We start from the raw sequence: 20,314 nt of genomic DNA on the forward strand, positions 1-20,314 counted from the left end.
GATTGGCAGGAAGCAATCCAAAGCCCCAGAGAGGTCACCGTATGGGCAAGATTTTGTTTGATCCAACTTAGAGTTCTAGACAGATCATATACTCCTCGAACGCTCCATCACAAACTGGGACGATTAGACTCAGATCATTGCGTCAGGAGGTGTGGTGACACAGGCACCTTCTTTCACAATATTTGGGAATGCCCCGAGATCCAAGGTTACTGGACTTGGGTTACTAGTGTGATGTCGGAAGCGCTGGATACACACATACCCCTAGATGCTCACTGGCACTTACTTGGCATCACAGGCGAGACCCGGTGGCCCTCACACAAAATCCTGGCTAACACTAGCCTCAGGGGTGGCGAAGCGCAACACAGCAAGGTTGTGGGGGGGCATGGGAACCAGCAAAACTCTCTAGTTGGAAACAAGATCTGGATTGGTGCTGTTTAGCAGAAAAAGATGTATACCAAAGTAGAGGGTGCCCCAAAAATGAGATAAAATATGGGGTCCATGGGAAAAGTATAGATCCTAGATGGCTGACAACACAAATTCAGGGGAGAAAGACAGCAACAGTCCCACAACAAACAATTGCCGTGCCAACGGCCACTCCCCAATATATGCAATAATGTACCCTTGCTCTGGTAACTGCCGAATGTACCGATTTTGACTATTGATTGGCTGTTTTTCTCTTTAATAAAAATATATATTTTTAAAATAATAGTTTTAACAACAAAATGCTTTATTCTATTAAAGGTTAAAGCTGGCACAAATAAAACATGTATTTTTGGGAAATGAATCCTTGATTTATGATTTGGTTACTATACGCAATCTTAGATTAATTGTTACAATAATTACCATAAAGGATGCCTTTTGTTATTGCACAATCTATCTAATAGCCAAAATGGTTGGCTTAAGAGATTTTATAGTTGAATTCCTTACTGTTCTTAAGTACCAAGTGTACCTGCTGCTCACAGTACATATAATATGAGACAGCAGTTTACTGTACCATTGCTTTGACTCTCAAAGTATTGAGTAAGCATGGCACTGCAGATGTGGCTTTTTGAACTGTTGTTAATTACAGACATTAATATTGGACAGTTTGCAAGTACTTATTTAATCAATCTCAGAGATTTGAGAGGCCAAGTTTACCATGAATATATTAGAACCGTTGATTTGGCCAGGATAATAAGCCTTCGAAGCCCTTACTATGATACAAGCCTATATTGTAATTGGAATTGCATTTATATGTCTGAATCGGGTTCTTGTCCTTGTCGTAGCGCTGGGACGCACTAGCTAGTGCAGCCATGCGCTTTATAAATTTGATTTGATATAGCGCTTACTACTCCTGACGAGGCATTGAAGCGCTGTTTCGGCGAGTAGCACGTTACTCCGGAACCCATAAAGGATTAGTGGTGAATTAGTATAGTGAAAATATGAAAGTTACTTGAGTGGTGGATATGTTAGTCAATTATTTGGATTAAGAAGGTTAGTGGAGGGATAGAAGATCGAAAAAGGTTTGTATTTATATAGCGCATGCTACCCTTGATGGGGTGTAGAAGTGCTTTTTCAGCGAGTAGCACACTACTTCGAAACCCAGACAGGATTAATGGTGAATTAGTATTATGCAGTTACTTATATACATGTTATAAACATAGAATAATGTAACTATCATTAATATGTACAGTTGTTAAGCAGAACTAATGAATATCTATATATAATATTTTTTTTAAACATAAGTATTCTACACGTTTATACAAAGCAAAACATATATTTATAGGTACATATCTATAGTACAAATAAATGCTTATATATAGAAAGATATGCTGTATATTTCTATCTGTTTGTGTATGGTGTATATGTGGGGATGAGACAATTCTTGAGCAGTTTTCTCAAGATAAGGTGTTTATCCGTGGATCTTATGTTGGGGGGTTAAGAGTTCCATAGTTTGGCCGCTTGAACAGAGAATGATGTTTCACCCATTGTTTTTTTCTTGTATCTTGGGATTTTGAGGCGAGGTGCCACTCTAGAGCAGAGGTTGCTTTGTTGAATGTGTTTGATGATTTTGTTCCTGATGCAAATCGGTCCAGTTCCATGTATCGCTTTGTGGGTGATACAAATCAGGTTGAACGTGGATCATCTGGCAACCGGTAACCAATGCAGGTCTTTCAGGGCAGGGAAGATGTATTCTTGCGGTTTTATATGTAAGAGTAGTCTGGCAGCCGAGTTCTGAATCCCTTGTAGTCTTTTCATGTTCGTTAAAAGTGATCCATGGTAGAGGCTATTGGTGTAATCGAGTTTGTGGCCTTGTGTGGGAATCCCAAATGGGGAAAGATTTGTTGCAGAGTTTTTATAGTAATAAACATTGATCTTTCTAGTTTGTCCACTTGGGCATTCATCGATAGATTGGAGTCCATGGTCATTCTGAGGTTACTTACTTCCTTTGTTATTTTAGGCGGTGTTCCCAGATCATCAGGCCACATGGTGAGCAGGTCATAATGTTTCCAATTGCCACACATGAGTATTTCCGTTTTGGAAGCATTTAATTTGAGATGGCTCCATGTCATCCATTGATCCACAGCTCTGAGACAACTGAAAAGTGGCAAGTTTCCAATGTCTTTGGGGAATTGCAGTTGAAGGAGTATTTGGGTGTCACCTGCATAGTTATAGCACATGAGGTGAAATTGATTGATCAGTGCCGGCAATGACTTCATGTAGATGGTGAAAAGCATGGGTAAGATGATAGAGCTTTGAGGGACCCCTGCTTTTGTGAAGTACTGTTTGGACGAGAAAGGTGGGGTATGGATGACATTAGTTCTGTTGCAAAGGTAGGATGCAATCCAGTCTAGAGCAATTCCCTCCTTTCCGGCTTTGTGGAGTCTTTCTATCAGAGTGTCCTGGTCAACCGTGTCAAAGGCATCTAGGAGGTCCAAGAGAAGTAGCGCAGCAGCCCCGTTGTAGTCAACTGTGTTCTTCAGGTCATCCCAGATGGCATGGAGGGCCGACTCTGTGCCTCTTCCTGGATGGAATCCCGTTTGGAGGTCTGAAAGTGAATCTTCAATGAATTGTGACATCTGGGTGATACAGTGCTTAATTTGTGCTGGTGCTTTCCGGTGCTCAGCACCGGCACTTATTTCACAGGGCCGGGTCTGCACTCTCTAATCTACTCTACACGCAATATTTATATCGGTAATGTAATAACATTTATGCGTGCTGCTCACTAAGTTGAGAGTAGGGTCCCAGTCTCCCCTGTGAAGTGTTAATATCGCGCGTGACTGTGCACGCATAAAATATTTCAAATGGGATGTTGGCAGCATGGCTGCCCGCTAATTTTGAGCCACAAATTTCTGCCAGAAAGTGAAACTGCCTGGATTCCTGCCTCGGCTTAGTGTAGGTCACCGTCACACGTCACAGGTCACATCCCATTTTGCAATCATTCATTGATAGCGCCCTAGCCTCGTGCACTGCCAATGAACAATTGCAAAATATAATAGTAGTCTGGACCAGGTACCTCCTTGGCGAATCGTCATGTTTGGGCCCAGAGTCAGACCAATGAGCAGTGTTTTCGTCTGCGGCCCTCCCAGTATACTGCAGCTACAGTATTAATTCATCACCCGACGACCGAAGCAACCATCAATCGTGTAGCAGACATCTTGCGCAGATTATTTAAAACTAAAAATGCTGTCCCGCAGTCCCAGTAAGTAAGGGCTATTTATGCTAATTAGGGTTTTGTAGTGCAGAGCACATGGTTGCAGTTCTTCCTCCAATGCTGCGGGCTTTTAACTTTTGTGGTAAAATACATCTTTCTTTAAAGTTAAAAGTCAGCAGCAGTGGAGGAAGAACTGCAGCTGTGGGCCCCGATCTATAAAACGTTAGTTTGCATAATGAGCCAATTCAATGCTTTGTAGATAAATACAGCACTGAACACTGGTACATAGCTGATGGCAGAAAAACAAGACTACCTGAATGTGAATTTTGCCTGGAGTGGCACGTTCTGGTAGTCTTGTTTTTCTGCCATCAACTGTGTAGTGTTCAATGCTGTATTTGTTTACAACGTATTGAAGTGGCTCATTATGCAAAATAAAGTTTTATAGTGCAGGGTCCACGGCTGCAGTTCATCATCCACTGCTGCTGGCTTTTAACTTGGCCTCGAGTAACACCAGTAGTGGTTACTGCCAATAACACTTGGTGGGGCAGTGGGGGTGTGAGGGGAATACATTAATTTAAAAAAAACATAAAACAACTAAAATAACTTACCTGCAACTGCTGCTGCCGGCCGCTGCCTCAATGCTTCTCTGCTCCCCTCCCACCCAATCAAGACGCTGCTCTCACATGAGAGCAGCGTTGTGCAGTTGAGCAGTGCATTCTCAAACACTTCACAATTGTATTGATTGACCGCAGGCTTTGCAGTAGTGCACGTCCCAATGTCCATTGCAATAGAAACAAATTAAGGGATCAAGAATGTGTGATGCAAAGAACTACAGCTACCACAATGCAATGGAATTGAAGAGCTTCTAACAAGCAGAGCTATCGTGAACATGTTTTACCTCTGCTGAGTCTGCACTAATTGGTGAAATAATCAGATTATGGTTTGTTTAGAATGGGAGTTGTATGGCCCTATCACTTGTGAATAGTGCTCCCTCCGGTATGAGGGGAGGCCTTTTTCAGAGCGCAAGCCTCCTCTCTTCTGCATGGGGACAGGTAAGAGTAACTATATCTTCTCAACCTAGATCCCTGAGGTCGCAGAGACTGCAGGTTTTCAGTCAGTTGGATGTTCAGGGACCAGCTATTATTAGAAAGCTGGTAAAGAAAGGTAAACTTTAATGAGCGGTGACCCACCAGACTGAAGTATCTGGACTCTGGAGGCTACAAGCCAGACTGGGGTAGAAGGACGGGGATGTTGCACATGCCAGGCTGGAGCGTAAGGGGCCACAAACTAGACTAGGGCCCAAGGAGGTACAAGCACACTGTGACTGAAGGGGGTTTTACAAGCAAGACTGGAGTGTGATGGGGCAGAAGTCAGACAGCTGTGCGAGGGGGTTGCACACCAAACTGGAGTGTAAGGGAGCCACATGCAAATCTGAGGCATACGTGGGGCAAGGGCCTGATCGTAATGTGAGGTGGTTGTGGGGGCATAGGTCATACTGAGGGTACTGGCCAGGATAGGGCATGTGGGAGGGGGACACAGGAGGAGCTGCCCCTGAGTAGCATGTTCAGGTAGTCATGTTTTTCTGCCATCAGCACAGTTTCTTGAAATCTTATAAAGTGAAACTAGAAGTCCCACAACGTAGTGTGCTCTGCTCTTGAAAAGCTCGTACTAGCTAAAGGAAGCAGTGGCACATGTTATGGGGCCAATTGCTCGTTATTCAGGACAGCTCACCAACCTAGTTGTGCCATATACTGCAAGACAGCCACAGAGTATTCAGGTTCTCCCTTTCATGAAGAGCGCGTACGCCCGTTAAAAAGAAAATGAATTCTGCCTGTCACCTTTGCTATATTATCGTATTTCAGGACAAAATGTTACCCTTTGATGTCAGAAAAACATGCCCAGTTAGTGTCTGAGTTGCAGTGAAAATTGAAAACCTGGGATCACTGCCGGCTTCCCTACTTAGCCAATTTGTGTGATCCTAGGCTGCTATTTTGTTTCATTTACTCTCCCTTTTATTCATTGGTGTAAACAAGGAGAGGGCTAAAGCTGAGGACCTCTATTTCCATTCATACCTCTTCACACCTCTCCCAGGCACAAATGAAGTTGTGACATGAACGTATTGTTGATTAGCTGCAACAAGTCCATCTAGAGCAGCAGATTACAGCATTTGCTATCTCTTTCTTCTGCTTTATTTTAATAGTTTACATAAACAAGCAGAGAAAATATATATTTTTGCACTCCATAGAGAGGGAAAAGCTAGAATCTCTTGCTGCATGTTTCCTCTTTCTCCACGTTCCAAACTACTCCACCTCTTTTTAAACTGACTTGTATTGAAGTGTTTCTAATATCCGTATGCAACACACATCCAGCAGGTTTTTGGTGTGTAAACTTTTGCAGCACTAGAGATTTTATTTGTATTCTTCACGTTTGCAAGCATGCTCACTCTATCATATAAAAGTGCTACGCACCAAGGTTTTAGGTGGTTTGTGCGAAAGGTGGTGTGGCCATGTTTTATATGAGCTAAAGACATACACCCTGGTGTACATGTTCAAACTTGTTCCCTGTTAATCATTTTAGCCAATTTACTCCAAAATTGTGCTTTAAATGCACCTTTGATTTCATTTTTAAATACATTTCCTCAGGGGTGGTGGGACCTCATATCAATATCTTACTTGAGGAAGTCTCCCTTGTTGAAATTCAGATCGGGTATTACATCGGGCTTTCAGCGGTGCCAGTTGAGGATGCAGGTGGAGCCAATAGAGTAAGTGGGTGGAGCAGGGGAAAGTGGGTGTGGCATCCTACAAACATTTGAGCACCTGGACTTAATATTTTACAAATTAAGCACTGGGGTGATAGCTGCTCTTTCTATCAGTTTGCCCAGAAAAGATCCATTTGAAATTGGTCTGTAGCTGTCAGGTCAGGGTTCAGCTGGTCCAAGTTTGTTTTCTTCAGTAGTGGGCGTATGTATGACTTTTTGAGTTCTTCTGGAAATATTCCAGTAGTTAAGGAGTCGTTGACAATTCTCCTTACTGGAGAGGCAGCAGAGGTTGTTAAAAGAATTGTCTTGAAGGTTTGCGGTGGACATGGGTCAGAAGGACTGCCGGCAGGCCTGCTTGCTTTGACCAGGTCCATAAATGAATCGTGTGAAATGTTTAGGAAGGAACAGAGAGGCTGGGTTAGAATATTTTTGGATTGTAGCTTTGTAAAATTGTTAGTGTTGATGCTTTATCTCTGTTTTAATGAGTCCAACATGTCTGCTTTGTCCGTGTAATGATTTGCCAGTTTGTCTGTGAAATCCTGAGTAACGGGATGAGCTGCTTCTAGGCAATTTGGTTTACGAAATTCATTAAGAATTTTATAGAATTCTTTATTTGCACATTTAGTATTTTGAATTCTTTCTGAATACTATTTTTTCTTTGCTTTTTTAATAGCTGACTTGTACAATCTGTTAATTTTCTGTAGGCAAAGTTTATCTTCGTTGGCATTTGTTTTGAGCCAGGCACGTTGCTGACTTCTAATTTTTTTTTTTTTAATCTCTTTTATCTCTATATTTCTCCAAGGAGTTTGTTTTCTTTTGTTCTGTTGTGTGATTTTTTTGTGGCATCAGGATATCAAAAGCTTCCTGTAGCCACTCATGTAGTTTTTGAACAGAATGTATTGTTTCTAGATCCCTACTGAATGTTAGTTGTGTTTCTAAGTCTTTCAAATTGAGTTTGTTCCACGGCAGATAGGTGGATGCATGTAAGGTGGTTTTAGTTGCATCGCTTAGTGTTGTTTTATGTTGGAAGGCAAGCAAATGGTGGTCTGACCATGTGAATGGAGACATCTGGGATGTGTCCAGCGATGTGTGTGGGTTTGTGGATGATCTGATGCAGGTTCAGTGCTTCCAGTCCAGCGATGATTGTTTTTAAATGGGGCATATTTGGTTTGTCAAACCAAATGTTGAGGTCACCCAGAACGCATAGGTTAGAGTGTAGTGTTATCAGGTTTGAACCGTGTCCAGAAGTGCACTCTAAAACATTAAGTACAGTATGAATTTGTTGGGCCGTTCAGCCTTGTGGCGGTCTCCCCCTACATTTTTGCCCTTTGTGCCTCCCACTTTGTTTTTGTTGGACTTAGGACTCTGGGCGCCTTACCACTGCTAAACAGTGCTAAGGTGCAGGTGCTCTCCCCTAAAAACATGGTGACATTAGCATACCTGCCACACGCCCCTGCTACTGCAGTGAGGCATACCCCTCCATAGGCTAACATTGGGAACCCCCCCATGGGATAACTTCTGAATGGGACATAGGAAGTATGTCGTGTTTGGTATGGTTGGAATCGTAGCAGGGAACCCTCTCTAGTGGTGTGTTGGGGTTGGGCATTATTACTTTAGCAAACCCACTTTTAGAAAGTGGACCTTTTTCTGCCCTGCACTTAGTCTGTGCACTGCAGACTCCCCACTCCCATCTGCATGCTGATGGCCTCACTGGGCTGACAGGAGGGAGTGGTGATTCACACTTTTCCACCTGAATAGTTTGGGCCCGGCTGCCCCACAATAGACTTAACGACCCTCCCTTTGTCACTGTAGACAGCCAGGAGCCAGGTCAGGGAAATCAGGGAACACCCCAGAACCCCCTAGACCCTTCCAGAAGCTTCTGCCCCCTTCAGGGTATAAAAGGGAGGGTTCTGTCCACACATCCATGTTACACCACTGGATCAAGAAGAAACTCTGCTAGAGTAAAGACTGCTGAGCCAGGAGGATTGCCACTTTTCGCTGAGGCTGACTGCTCCCAGGAATTGCTGCCCCAAGTTGCTGAGCTGCCCTACTACCTGCTGATCTTTCCCTGCCAGAGGGAAACTGAACATCATCTCCAGAGTGTCTCTCTTATTTTTTTTTTACTGGTCCCCTGGTTATTGGACAATAAAAATTCCAAGTGCTGTCCCTGCATAACTGTGTGTGTGCTTCCTTCCGCTGCTGGCGCGAGGGAAACATTTTCTTAAGAATTGCCTCCGAAATCACCGTCCCAGCTGCTGGTGCGAGTGAAGCAGTTTTTAAATTGCCCCCAATTTCACCGCCACCGGCCTGGGAACCCGAGAGCGCTGCGTGCCTGTGACCAGAGGAAAAGCGCAGTATATGCTAAATTGCACCCCCGCCGGCCCGGGAACCTGAAAGCGCTGCAGAGAAAAGTGCTGTGGGCCAAATTGCACCGCCGCCCGGCCGGGAACCTGAAAGCGCTGCGGAGAAAAGCGCTGTAAGCCAAATTTCCCCACCGCCGGCCCGGTAGCCTCGGGAAGCACTTTGTGGATTTCCCCACGAAGTCAGAAGAGCGCTGCGCTGGCGTTGCCCGGCAATGAAGGGCTTGCCGTCCAGGGAAGCAGCGCTGAAGCCGAGGAAGCGCGAGGTGTCCCGACCCATCCCCGCGACCTGCTGCCTGCCGGCGAAAGGAAGACGAGAGACCATGCCCCCCCAGGTAACAGCTTGTGCCAGGGAGCGTTTTGTGTTACCGTCTCGGCTGGGGTGCGGGTCTGCGGGAGAGCGCTCGCAGCCTCCCGCCTCTGTTGAATAAAATAGGGGCCTGTACATCAAGCTGATCTAAGCATATCTGGGGCATATTTTCACTCTGTGTAGCAATTGCTGAAGGCGCAACCCGGAGGTTCAGTAATTTGGCCATAACCTATCACGGGGTGTGAGGGGTCCTATGCACTAAAGACAAGCACCGGCATTAAAGGGCCACATTATTCTGAGCCCGCAACTGTTTTCCACGTGACTTTCCCCACGCCTGGGACAGGGATTATTCCCACAGTACCTGCAAGCTGATTTCCCCTTTTCTGAACATTATCACAGATAAACCCTGAAGAGAGAAATATTTTCTATATGGTGTGTCTCCGTTGTTTTGATCTTGCCTAAAAATTGAATAAAGATATTTATATATTTATAAATAAGCGGTGTGGTGTCCCTTTTGTGGTATTTCGCTGTGTTGTTGTGGGTGCATGTTACACAAATACTTTACACATTGCCTCATGAGTTAGGCCTTAGTGCACTGCGCAAAGCTATCAGAGGGTGGTCCAGGGTGTTTTTGGGACCTACCTTGCCAGAACCGGTCGTCCCTACTTCGACTAGGGTGCGTACCCCTGCCAACTAGAGACCACATTTCTAACAGAATTGAACTCACATAGTTCAAAAGAGGTAGTTTTACTGGTGTACCGAGGGCAAAGAATCCCCCAAAAATATATATATATTGACAGGTAAGTAAGTCCTGATTTTCTATACTAATTCCAGATGTATGTACCTAAGTGGTATATATCTCTTCAAGGTATGTAGATATAAAGTTGGGAATAGTAAATCTATACTTCCTTATATGCACTTACCGTTTGATATTTTGTCCCTCAATATTTTGTCCTCGTTATTCTTGTACTCACAATATTTGGGTGGTCGATATTCACTAGTGCAATCATATCACTGTGAAGTAGCAAAGTAAAGCACAATGTAAAGGTACCATATTTATCTCATGCTAGAAGACCACATTCAGCACCCAGTGTTGGTCGGAAGTCTGCTTAATTACAACAACAATAAATGTAAATAAAACACTAACATTCATCTCAGATATATGAGGTATAAAATCCTCATTGGCATTTCACCTTGTTTGTAAATATGCTGATTTCTGACAATCTCTTAAATTATCAAATTTTGTTTCATTCACAGGAGTCACAACAGTGCTATCAATGACGACTTTAATGATGGGTTCTCGCTCCTCCCTACCGTCAACCAATGGCTTTATTAAAGCTATTGACGTTTACCTTGGCATCTGCTTCAGCTTCATTTTTGGTGCCTTGCTTGAATATGCAGTAGAACACTACTGCGCGGAACAAATGGCGGTGTGCAATAAACTCAAAAAGGTACGCACTCATTTCTCTTGCAGCTAGACACACTATGTCAAACTCTAAAAAAAGTACTCTATTTTAATAATGATGGTGCACTCATTTGTGTATATTCCTACAAGGTAGCCGTTCATGTGGTCTGAGTGACTTCCTCAGCAGACTTCAGTTCTAATTTGAGCTTTCTTCACCTCAAAATGATGGCAACATTTTGGGTCCTTCTAGCTGAACAAAACCCAAGAACCTATGAGGTGCAATATGCCTTGGTCAGTCCTTCAGATATGCTGCTTGACTTTACCCTTGTTTTCAGATCTTCAGTGAGTCTTCCTGTAGCTGTTTGTACTGGACCAGACCTTCACCCCAGTTGCATCGACACTGATACAAATCAGGGTGATCTAGGACGTGCTTTGCCAGTCAGTGTTTAGTTTGGAAGTGACGTATTAGTGCTGAATTTACAAGCAATTATCTTTGTTTTTAAGCGAAAATCTCTACCATTCACAGGGCCACCTATAAAGTGAGGAATGAGATACAATATTACATTTCCCCTATTTGCCTCCACCTGCCTCTGTATTCTGATTTAAACAAAAAGTGCACAAAAGGCCTGCAGGTCACTTCCCTCGGAATGCAAAATGCTAGTATATTTTTATTATCCCTTTGGCTCTTTGTGGCTTTGGATAGTTATTGGGTAAGGAGATACGCACAATTACTTCCACAAATAAATTGAACTTTCGAAAAATGTGCCCTTGAAAATCTATTTTCACAAAGTTACTTTGATGGGAAACTCACGGGTGGGCTCCTTGGCAGGAAGGCCCGTTAGGGTGTAAACAATTCCATATAAACTGTAGTTCCACCTCTCCTCTTTCTGGCCCCTGCATCAGTCCTCGATTTAGTAGAGGGGGATAACAACAGACCTTTCACGAAGTAAAGTTTACAATCTTGTTCTACTTCTGTAGGAGTTTTGTATGTTAACCTGGCAATCCCAAACCAAGGGGCATATCATCAAGGGCTGAAGATATAATTATCGCCGCTTTAGCGCCCGTTTTTGGGCGAAAAGCGGCGATAATTATATTGCATTATTTGCAAGGACACGCTAGCGCGTGTTTCCTTGATTCAGCTCCCGTTTTGTTCACGCCTCGCTTTGCATCTCTAATGAGATGCAAAGGAGGCGTGCCTGTCAAAACACCATGGGAAAATATCGCTACCCCAGCTTCGTGATATCATCAATGAGGGGTGGCGATATTTTAAATCCCATTAACTATGCCTTAACGCAGAAATGTCTGTTAAATTCCTGACTAAGGCATAGCTAACATGGGAGGTGGATTATGGTGATACGACCACAGGGTCGTATCACCAAGGCTATCTCCGTTTTGGGTGCAACATCGCTGATTTTCCAGCGATGTTGGCCCATTTCCCTGGAATATTATCGTCCTGGAGTAACGCGTTGTTAATAACGCGTTACCAGGGCGATAAATTCCAGCGATAGACGGCGATAAATAAACAAGCGCTAAGCACACTTTGTGTTTATTTATCGCCGTCCTAGTAAATATGCCCCCAAATCCTTTGAGAGTTTAGGAATGCCTCGCTACTGAAAAGGGAGGTTTAGGCAAGCTTAGTGGAAGTAGATTGGTGCTCGTAAAAATGTCATGACAAGGATTAGGGATTTTATACAAATAAAAGCACCATGCAGTGCGCACAGAATACTGAAAATCAAACACCGCTACAGGAGTGGCACAGATCAACAACATCATGGCATGGACGCACTATACATCAGGCAATGACCATGATCTCAAATGTTCAGCATTCTTGATCAGTTCTGGGGGGAAGGAACTCAACAAATTTCCAAAAATATACATTTTCCAAAAATAGAGCACCTGTCCTCCCTAGACCGCAAACTTGCCTTAGAGAGCTGGTAAAGCCAGCTCTTTGATTTACCTGCAGTATTAGAGCTATGTTATTGCACGTTACTATCACTTGCATAGTGTATTTCTGAACTTGGTTTGGCGTTCTAGTGCTTTCCCAGTCTTGCTATCCTTGGCACATTCTCTGGGATTTCTCAGCCATGATTGTGTGGTGTCATTATGTTTGACAGTGAAGATCATTATGGTCAAGTAGAGGTTTAGGGATGCAACCTTTTCTATGTTCCAATTGTTTGGTATTTACGTTTTGTTGGTGGTGATGTGTGAGGAGAGTGAAATTCTAATGAGGTAGCAGCACTTTGCCAACATTATGGCGTTGATTTTGTTTTATGTGCTTGAAAATGCAGGCACTTCTGTCCAACGTCTTTTAAAAAAAGAAATTGAGTTTTATATAGCGCGAACTAGACCCGAAACATCGGGTATCAGAGCGCTTTACATGAGCACCAGTTTCGTTAAAGAAGGACACATTCATTTGTGTTAGGCACAGGGAGATTAAGTGATTTGCCCAGAATCACAGGATTTTGAGCGTTGATGCCGAGACTCAAACGCAGTTCCCCAGCTTCGAGGTCCACCGCTCTAGCCATTAGGCTACATCCTCTCTTTTGTGGTTTAGAGAGGTTTGAGCCTGTCTAACGTGTTCAGGTGTGTAGTAAGAGCTGTTGAGAACCCTGTGACAGCTGACTGTATGGCATGCCGTGGTTGTATGTGCAATGTTCTTCCTCATGTGTTGTGTTGGGTGTCGGGCATGCCTCTTGGGGACAGTCCAACCAATAGAAACTCTCAGGATGATGTTAAGTGGTGCACTTGAATATTGCATCACAATCTAATATTCTACAGTACAATTGATGCATGGCAATGGGTTTATGGCTTTAAATCACACGTCATCATGTTATCGTCTAGCACGGCAAACTAATATGATCGAGTCAATCGTGGTGGTGTTCAAGGGATTTTCAGTACACCAAGTCCCATGTCAGTTGGTATTTTTAAAGCCCTTTACGAGCATAGACTGGTGTTTGGGTCCTGGGATGGACTGAATTGTGTGCTTCCATGATAGCCCGAACAGAGTATCTGGATCACCCAGGAGTGTCAAAACTCAAGGAAGGTTATTCCCACCTGTTTCACGGTCACACTTTAATCTGAGGTGATGCTTGACATGAAGTTAAGGCACCTACAAAATGATGTACTCTGGCCATAAGGAGCTGTTCCTGTCACATGTCAAACATAGAAGTGATAATATAGCGTGCTAGGAATTATTCAGGTTTCCCCGATTTGCAACTATTTGGGCATGGTAGCAAGATCAAGACAAGTGTTAGCTGGACATTTACCATACCACTGCTAGTAAATTATAGCTGGAGGTAGTCTTTTGGGGTACTCTACCTTTTGAGAGTTTCTCGCAAACCTACTGCTTGTAAGTGCCACGATGTAAAAACATGTGTATGGCATGTTTTTACCAAGTTGTCTGTTTACTGTGTAGTATGAATTCACCGTTGTTTACTACTGATGCGCCATGGCTTTGGAATGCACTGCATTTCAGTTAAATTTACGTCATTCTATCTCTCTACTCCTGACACTGAGGAGGCAGTTTGGGAAGCAGTCAAGGCTTATTACAGGATGTAGTACTATGTTGTAGAGACACATTAATCCACATAATAAAGCTCAGTGCCACTCTACCCCACTCTCTTTAGAAAGGGTAGGAGTTTATGTACAGTTGTAACAAGTAGTGTTGATAAAGTAAGGCGAGGCAGAGAAGGCCCTATCACTTTCCGGAAATGGTGCAACACCAGAACTTTACCCCACTGCTCAATGGATTCGGCATCAGCGCCATTTGGCATTAAAAGCTATGGGTGATGTTATATTAAACAGATAGATTAGCAGACTATGAATTTCCTCGAATCTAACCACATGTACTATCGTTTTTAGTACCAGCTCTGTAAATACTAATTGCGGGTACAACACTGAACCATAGAAAGTATCCCAAAGATGGAAACGTGCCTGCCCTTTGTCATAATTTCTCACAGGTTCTGGGTCTTGGTGGCCAACCCTATACCATAGTGCTAGTAGGAAATCCAAAGTCTTGCTTCACAAACGTGTACTAGGGAACTCAGACCACTGATGGGTTAATATAGCTGGCACCAGCAAAGAGTATCCCATTTCAAGTCAATTTGGAGCCTAATTTATTATGCCCTCTGGACACCATTGTTGGTAAGAACTGCCAGACATGGTTTGGGGAAACCAATGAGTTTGCAAGCTGGTCAGGGTCCAAATGCATAGTGCAACTTGTGTTTGAATATGGTGAAACTAGTGGTTGATAGCCAAAGTGAATCTTAAACTTCACATGCCTGAGTCTCTTTGGAATGTCAGAATCAAGTGCATTCTAAGGACGAAGAGTACACATTGGACAGAATAGCATCCATTAAAGACTGTAAAGTTTAGAGACAGGTAACACCAAAACCTGTATTGCAATGATATGAGAGACCAGATTTATGAAGGGATTGCTTTGCCATTGTGTCACGCAGGGTGTTGCATGGACAACATAATCCTTAAGTCAGACTTAACAAGCAACGCAAGGCCACCTTTCATTGCCCTGCGTGGCTTGGTAAATCTATGGCGCAAGGCAACGCGAGTCACTGCCTTACATTAATCTTCCCTGGGAAGGCTTTCCATGGGGAAAGCGTGGGTGTTCCCATGCATCCACCAAAGGATTTTGGTGCATTTCCAGATTTATCAATACTGGTAAACTTGGGATTGCATCAAAATGCTACTCCTTACCATGCGAGGGTGCAACAAGGAGAAATATCTTTATTTCTCCTCATTGTTTCCTCTTTCTAAGTGTGCTGAATTCTGCAGCACACTTAGAAAGAGGAAAAAGCCTCAGGGGATTGTTTTTGTGCAGGAAGGTGTTCAATTCACGCCTGCAAATGCAGGCACCCTTGCGCAGTTTCACAAGGGGGCCTGCGTTGAGGCTAGGCAGCAGATTGTACATCAGTCCAGGCAGAGAGCAAGAATGCAATACACCTAGGATCTGCAGTGTAATATGATCTGTGATTTCAAGTAATACCCACCAGGCATCATTTCTTCACCACTTCTGCAAAGAGCTTAAACCTCATTTGATAAAGCAACACCGTCAGAGGTTAACCACATGATTGGCCTACCACCCAAAGATAACCACTCACAGCCACAAAGGTTTGCATAATGTAAGTGACAGAAAAATGCAGACATATGTGCATATAAATGGAATTTATTCACCACATGTGCACCCTACTGAGATAATAAATACAATATTGAGAGAATCTTCAGCACTGAATACCTGTTGTAGGTAAATGGGTTACTGGTTGACGGGTCGGGAGGTCCTTCCTCAAGCAACAAGCACAACTAACCCTACAATTCACTCTGGTGGGCCTGGGTTCAAGATACAGGTCCAGACCTTCTCACTCAGGCAGCAGGGCAGCAGAGCAGTCCTTAATGCAACAGAGAAGCACGGCAGTCCTCCCTCTCAGTCTTCCACAGGTCCATAGGTGTACTGAAGAGTGGGGTCTGAGGGTCCACTATTTATACCTGGTTCCCACTTTGAAGTAGGAGAAAGTTCAGTTGTCCTCCCTTACAGAGGTGTCCTGAATGTCCTGCTTCCCTGACCTGGCCACAGATTTTCTGGGGGCACAAAAGACTAGTGTGAAACCCTTTGTGAGTGTGCTGAGGCAGTCTTTGTGATGTGCAATTGTGGAAGGTGACAGATCCACCCCCCCCTATCTAGTTAGAAATGGCCCCTACTGCTCACATCTTTACCCCTTTGTCTCAGTGTCTAGGAGTAACATGCAAAGACCAACTACCAGCGAACTCCAATCATGGGACCCAGGATACAGGCTGCAGGCACCAACTGGTTATGACAAGAAAATGCTAACTTTCTAAAAGTAGCATTTTCAGAATTGTGACTTAAAATCCGACTTAACCAATAAAGTAGGTTTTCAATTATAGTTCTTTAGAGACCAAATTCAACTTTTCTACATGCTCATAATTGAAAATTATCAGTTAATGAATATAATAAAGTAACTCAATGTTATCCTTTGGGAGATGTAGGGCTTGCGGTAGTGAAAAAGAAATGTAAGAGTTCTTCACTATCATGACACGTAACTATTAGAGTACATGTCCAACTTTTTTAAATGTACTACACCCTGCCCTATAGGATTTTGCGGGCCTACCCATTGTATTAAAAGGAAGATTTAAACATGGCAAAAAAAGTAATTATGCCAGATCTATTCGCCAATTTAAACCTGCCCGAGGCTGCAATCGCAGTTCTGAGTCATGTTTAAAAGGCTACTTAAGTGGGTGGCACATTAAGTGCTGCAGTTCCACTAATCTGTGTTATGAATAAAACTAAAACTTTTGCGAACATGGGGTAATACTAGATATAGAAAAACAATGGTTTTCTGGGACATTAATCATTATTAGAACATTGGAATGTTGGGAGCTCCATTGAAAACAATGGAGCGCTCCGGGCTTATAATGGCTGGTATAAACCCGGAGCACCCACATTCCAATGTGTCTTTGTTCACAGCTCTGGCTGTGAACAAAGACTTCAGGGAGCCTGAGGGGATGTCAATCCCCTCGCGTTCCCTGAAGGCTTTGTTTTATAGAACATTCTGCCCTCTAGTGGCAGAATGTTCTAATAGCCTTATAGCCCTTCGTAGCAGGGCTATACCGGCTTTTAAAGTCCCTCTGCTTTGTTAAAGTCCCTCGCCTTCGGCTCGGGCCTTTAACGCTGCAGCGGGCCTTTAACAGCCGGTATAGCCCGCTACGGCGGGCTATAAGGCTATAATATCCAAGCGAACCATTGTTTTTCTACTAGAATATATTTATTGGCCCTGGGTATATGTAGTGTCCCTTTACTAGGGTTTTAGAAGTACATTTTATGTGCCAATTGGGTGTAAGGCAATTGTGCCATGTTTATTGTAGAGACCCCGAGCACTTTAGCACTGGTTAGGAGTGGTCAAGTGCACAAAGTCCAAAAAGCTAACAAAAGCGGATTTGGAACATTGGAGGATTAAGGCAAAACGTTTATGTTCAACTGAATATGTTTATTTGAATATGTTTTACTTATTTATATACTTAGGTTTTTGTAAGCCTCTGAATTGTTACAATTCCGGCTGCTATATGCTATGGTATTATGGAAAGGGTGCATAGTCACCTGGTTGAAAATTTAAGAAAGAGGTGTTCTAGAGGATTTGCACGAGCTACTATATGATTTTGAGTGTCATCAGGTTTTGTCTCCTCCAAGGAGAAGAACATGGAAATGGGGTGAACTGTGCTTGGGTAGTGATGCTGCATATCAAGTCCCTGCCTGTCACAAACAGGGAAATTGGAACTAAACTCCCGATGCCTTTATTACCAATAATAGTAGTGTCTGATGATGTACACAGCCAATGAACCCTGGCAGACTAACTCTCCAATTATGTATTAACAGATTATCAAGCTATAACACCAAATTGGTACTGTATGTATAGATTTTATATCTTTAGCATTATCACCTTAACTTTCACTTTCCCTGTTTTTAATATTACCGACTACAGGTTTGAATAAATAAGATTTTACCTACTAGGCAGATATTTTTAATTCCCACATATATCATGTTTATTACCCCCACTCCTTTTTGTTCCCTATTTTTCCTCATCTATATACATCTGTATGTGCTCCCACATAGTTCATAGGTCGCAGCACGCCCGGTTCTGAAGCGGTACGGGCTGGATCCAATAATGAAACATGCCACGAAGGGGAAACCCTTTTGGGTGAGGGTTATCTAAGAAAATTTAACGTTTTCCAATACATATGCAGGTTTAGTCTATATATAGCAGACGGGCTATGTTTAATTTTTGGCATATATTAGAAAGAGAAAAAGTCCCTCTGGTCTCTCTTTTTCCTCTGTCTCACCCCTTTTCTTCTGGAAGTGCTATCCTAGATAGCCATCTCAAATGCACATGCATTTGCAGCATCCATTTTGGTATGGCATTTTGTTAAAGGTTCCAAAATCGATAAAAAGATGGCCACTACAGATCTACCTGCATACATGGTAGAAATCTTTGAATTAGTTTTGTTTTATTTTAACAAAATGCTATTCCAAGATGGCATCATGGATGAGTGCCCAACTAGGACTTGCTAAAATACAATAAACCCATTTCCACACAACTGCTGCACGTGTGCGCAATTTCCCCATGTGGGCAGACATCTTGTAATGGTCAGAAAAACATTTTAAGATGGCCTTCCACCGATAGCATAGTGGATAGCAAAAAAGTTAATAAAAATCTAACAGACGAACAGGGCACAAGAGGATGTTGAGTGAAGGGGCGAGGGGGAAGAGAGAAGCATGGGGAGGATGGAGAGAGAGAAGGAAAGAAAATAGTCCCTGAGTGGACACTGTGAGACTGCAATGCTTCTGGATAGAACAAACACATTAAAAGGGAGGAAAATCATTAAATTACAATCAGGGACGTGATAGACAACAAGGCCATCTAATCATGAGCAGGGGACTGAACCAAAGCCTATTCGAAGTATAAATATTGTATTGGAAACAATGGGTCTGTCTGTAGAAAATGGCATGAATTGTACACCTGTGAATCGTTTTACAAAATGAGGTCCATAAGATATGTGCTTCTTTGTCTCTTAGAATGCTGCTGAAGAACTGGAAGAAATTAAAATCTCAAGTGTCCTCAACAGTTCTCTGCCCAGCTTCAAGAGAAGAAAAAGCCTCATCCACAAAGATGCACTGGAATGTGGAGACTGTGATGAGAAGGATTTGGAAAAAAATGATAACAGGTTTAAATACTTGCTGCAGACCAAACAGAGAATGAACAGATGCCTTCGTTTATTCACGGTGGAAAACCCTGCAAACATTGACCGTTATGCAAGGATAGTGTTTCCTTTGGCCTTCTTGATAGTCAATGTGTTTTATTGGTCATACTATTTGTTTTTCTAGCGAAAAGATCTTCGGTTGTGTCCATGCTGGTTGCCTCTTGGTGTTATACACATCATACCACATCCTGACCAAAAAGGATATGTGCTGATCTGGATTTTGTCTTGACTGAAGCATGTGACAATAGTGTATGAAAACTACTCCTTGAACAAAGACATGTCTGTAACCTACTTCTACAGGTCAGGAACAGGACGTATCAGGTACACTAGGTGACCACAATGTCTACCTGGCAAGAGTTCCTCCAGTGATATGCAATCTATAGGCAAAGACATATTAGACACAGAACACGGCTGATAGATATTTACATTTTAGTATGTAAGTACATGAGGTGGGTGGTAATGGAAAATTCTCCAAATTCTGGAGGAAATGGTAAATCCAGAAGAAAACAGGTGGAATTTCCTCAACTATGTTATCCCTATGGTGAATAAAATTGTACCAGTGGATTCGCCGCCATTTTAGAATTTACCCCAGAAAGTGGAATATTTCACTTTACCATTTCTGATGTGATAAATTGTCAATTTAGGTGTTTAATTGTCATTCATATTTATAATGGTAAAAGAAAAATGTTGTTAGTGACATCAATCATAAGAATCCTTTTACGCAGTCCCTACCTGTCCGCAGTCTACCTCCTGGAAATGATAAATTACAGTAGTTGTGTTTTGCCGTTAAAGGACCAAAAATAATACAACTTCAGTTGTGATTGGTAAATTCATTACAGCGTGCACTAATATGCAGATTCCCTGTGGAGGGAGATGAAGCAATACCATAGCTTGAAACCTAAAGCACATTTGAAAATGGTGAAATAACTTTACAGACAGAATTTTCAATCTATAATACTGCGTACATCGCTGGTTATGTGTACAATGTATGCATACCTTAGAATAACATGCACTAATATTTTTATATCAATATTGATGTCGTGGCATCCTGCCCTTTTTTTGGAAA

The 20,314-nt window shown here is 42.8% G+C and overlaps 1 protein-coding gene across 1 annotated transcript in view; it reads left to right on the top strand.

The window, feature by feature from the left end:
• GABRP (gamma-aminobutyric acid type A receptor subunit pi) overlaps positions 1-19,829 on the top strand; it is a 174,869-nt gene extending 155,040 nt beyond the window's left edge. Inside the window, exons 9-10 of the mRNA XM_085614454.1 lie at positions 10,320-10,513; positions 19,064-19,829. Of these exons, the coding sequence (XP_085470580.1) occupies positions 10,320-10,513; positions 19,064-19,372 (503 nt within the window). The 3' untranslated portion in view covers positions 19,373-19,829. The remainder of the gene's footprint in view (positions 1-10,319; positions 10,514-19,063) is intronic.
• The last annotated feature ends 485 nt before the right edge of the window (positions 19,830-20,314 follow it).

Source organism: Triturus cristatus, chromosome 7, assembly GCF_964204655.1.
Source record: "Triturus cristatus chromosome 7, aTriCri1.1, whole genome shotgun sequence".
NCBI classification, from domain to species: Eukaryota; Metazoa; Chordata; class Amphibia; order Caudata; family Salamandridae; genus Triturus; species Triturus cristatus.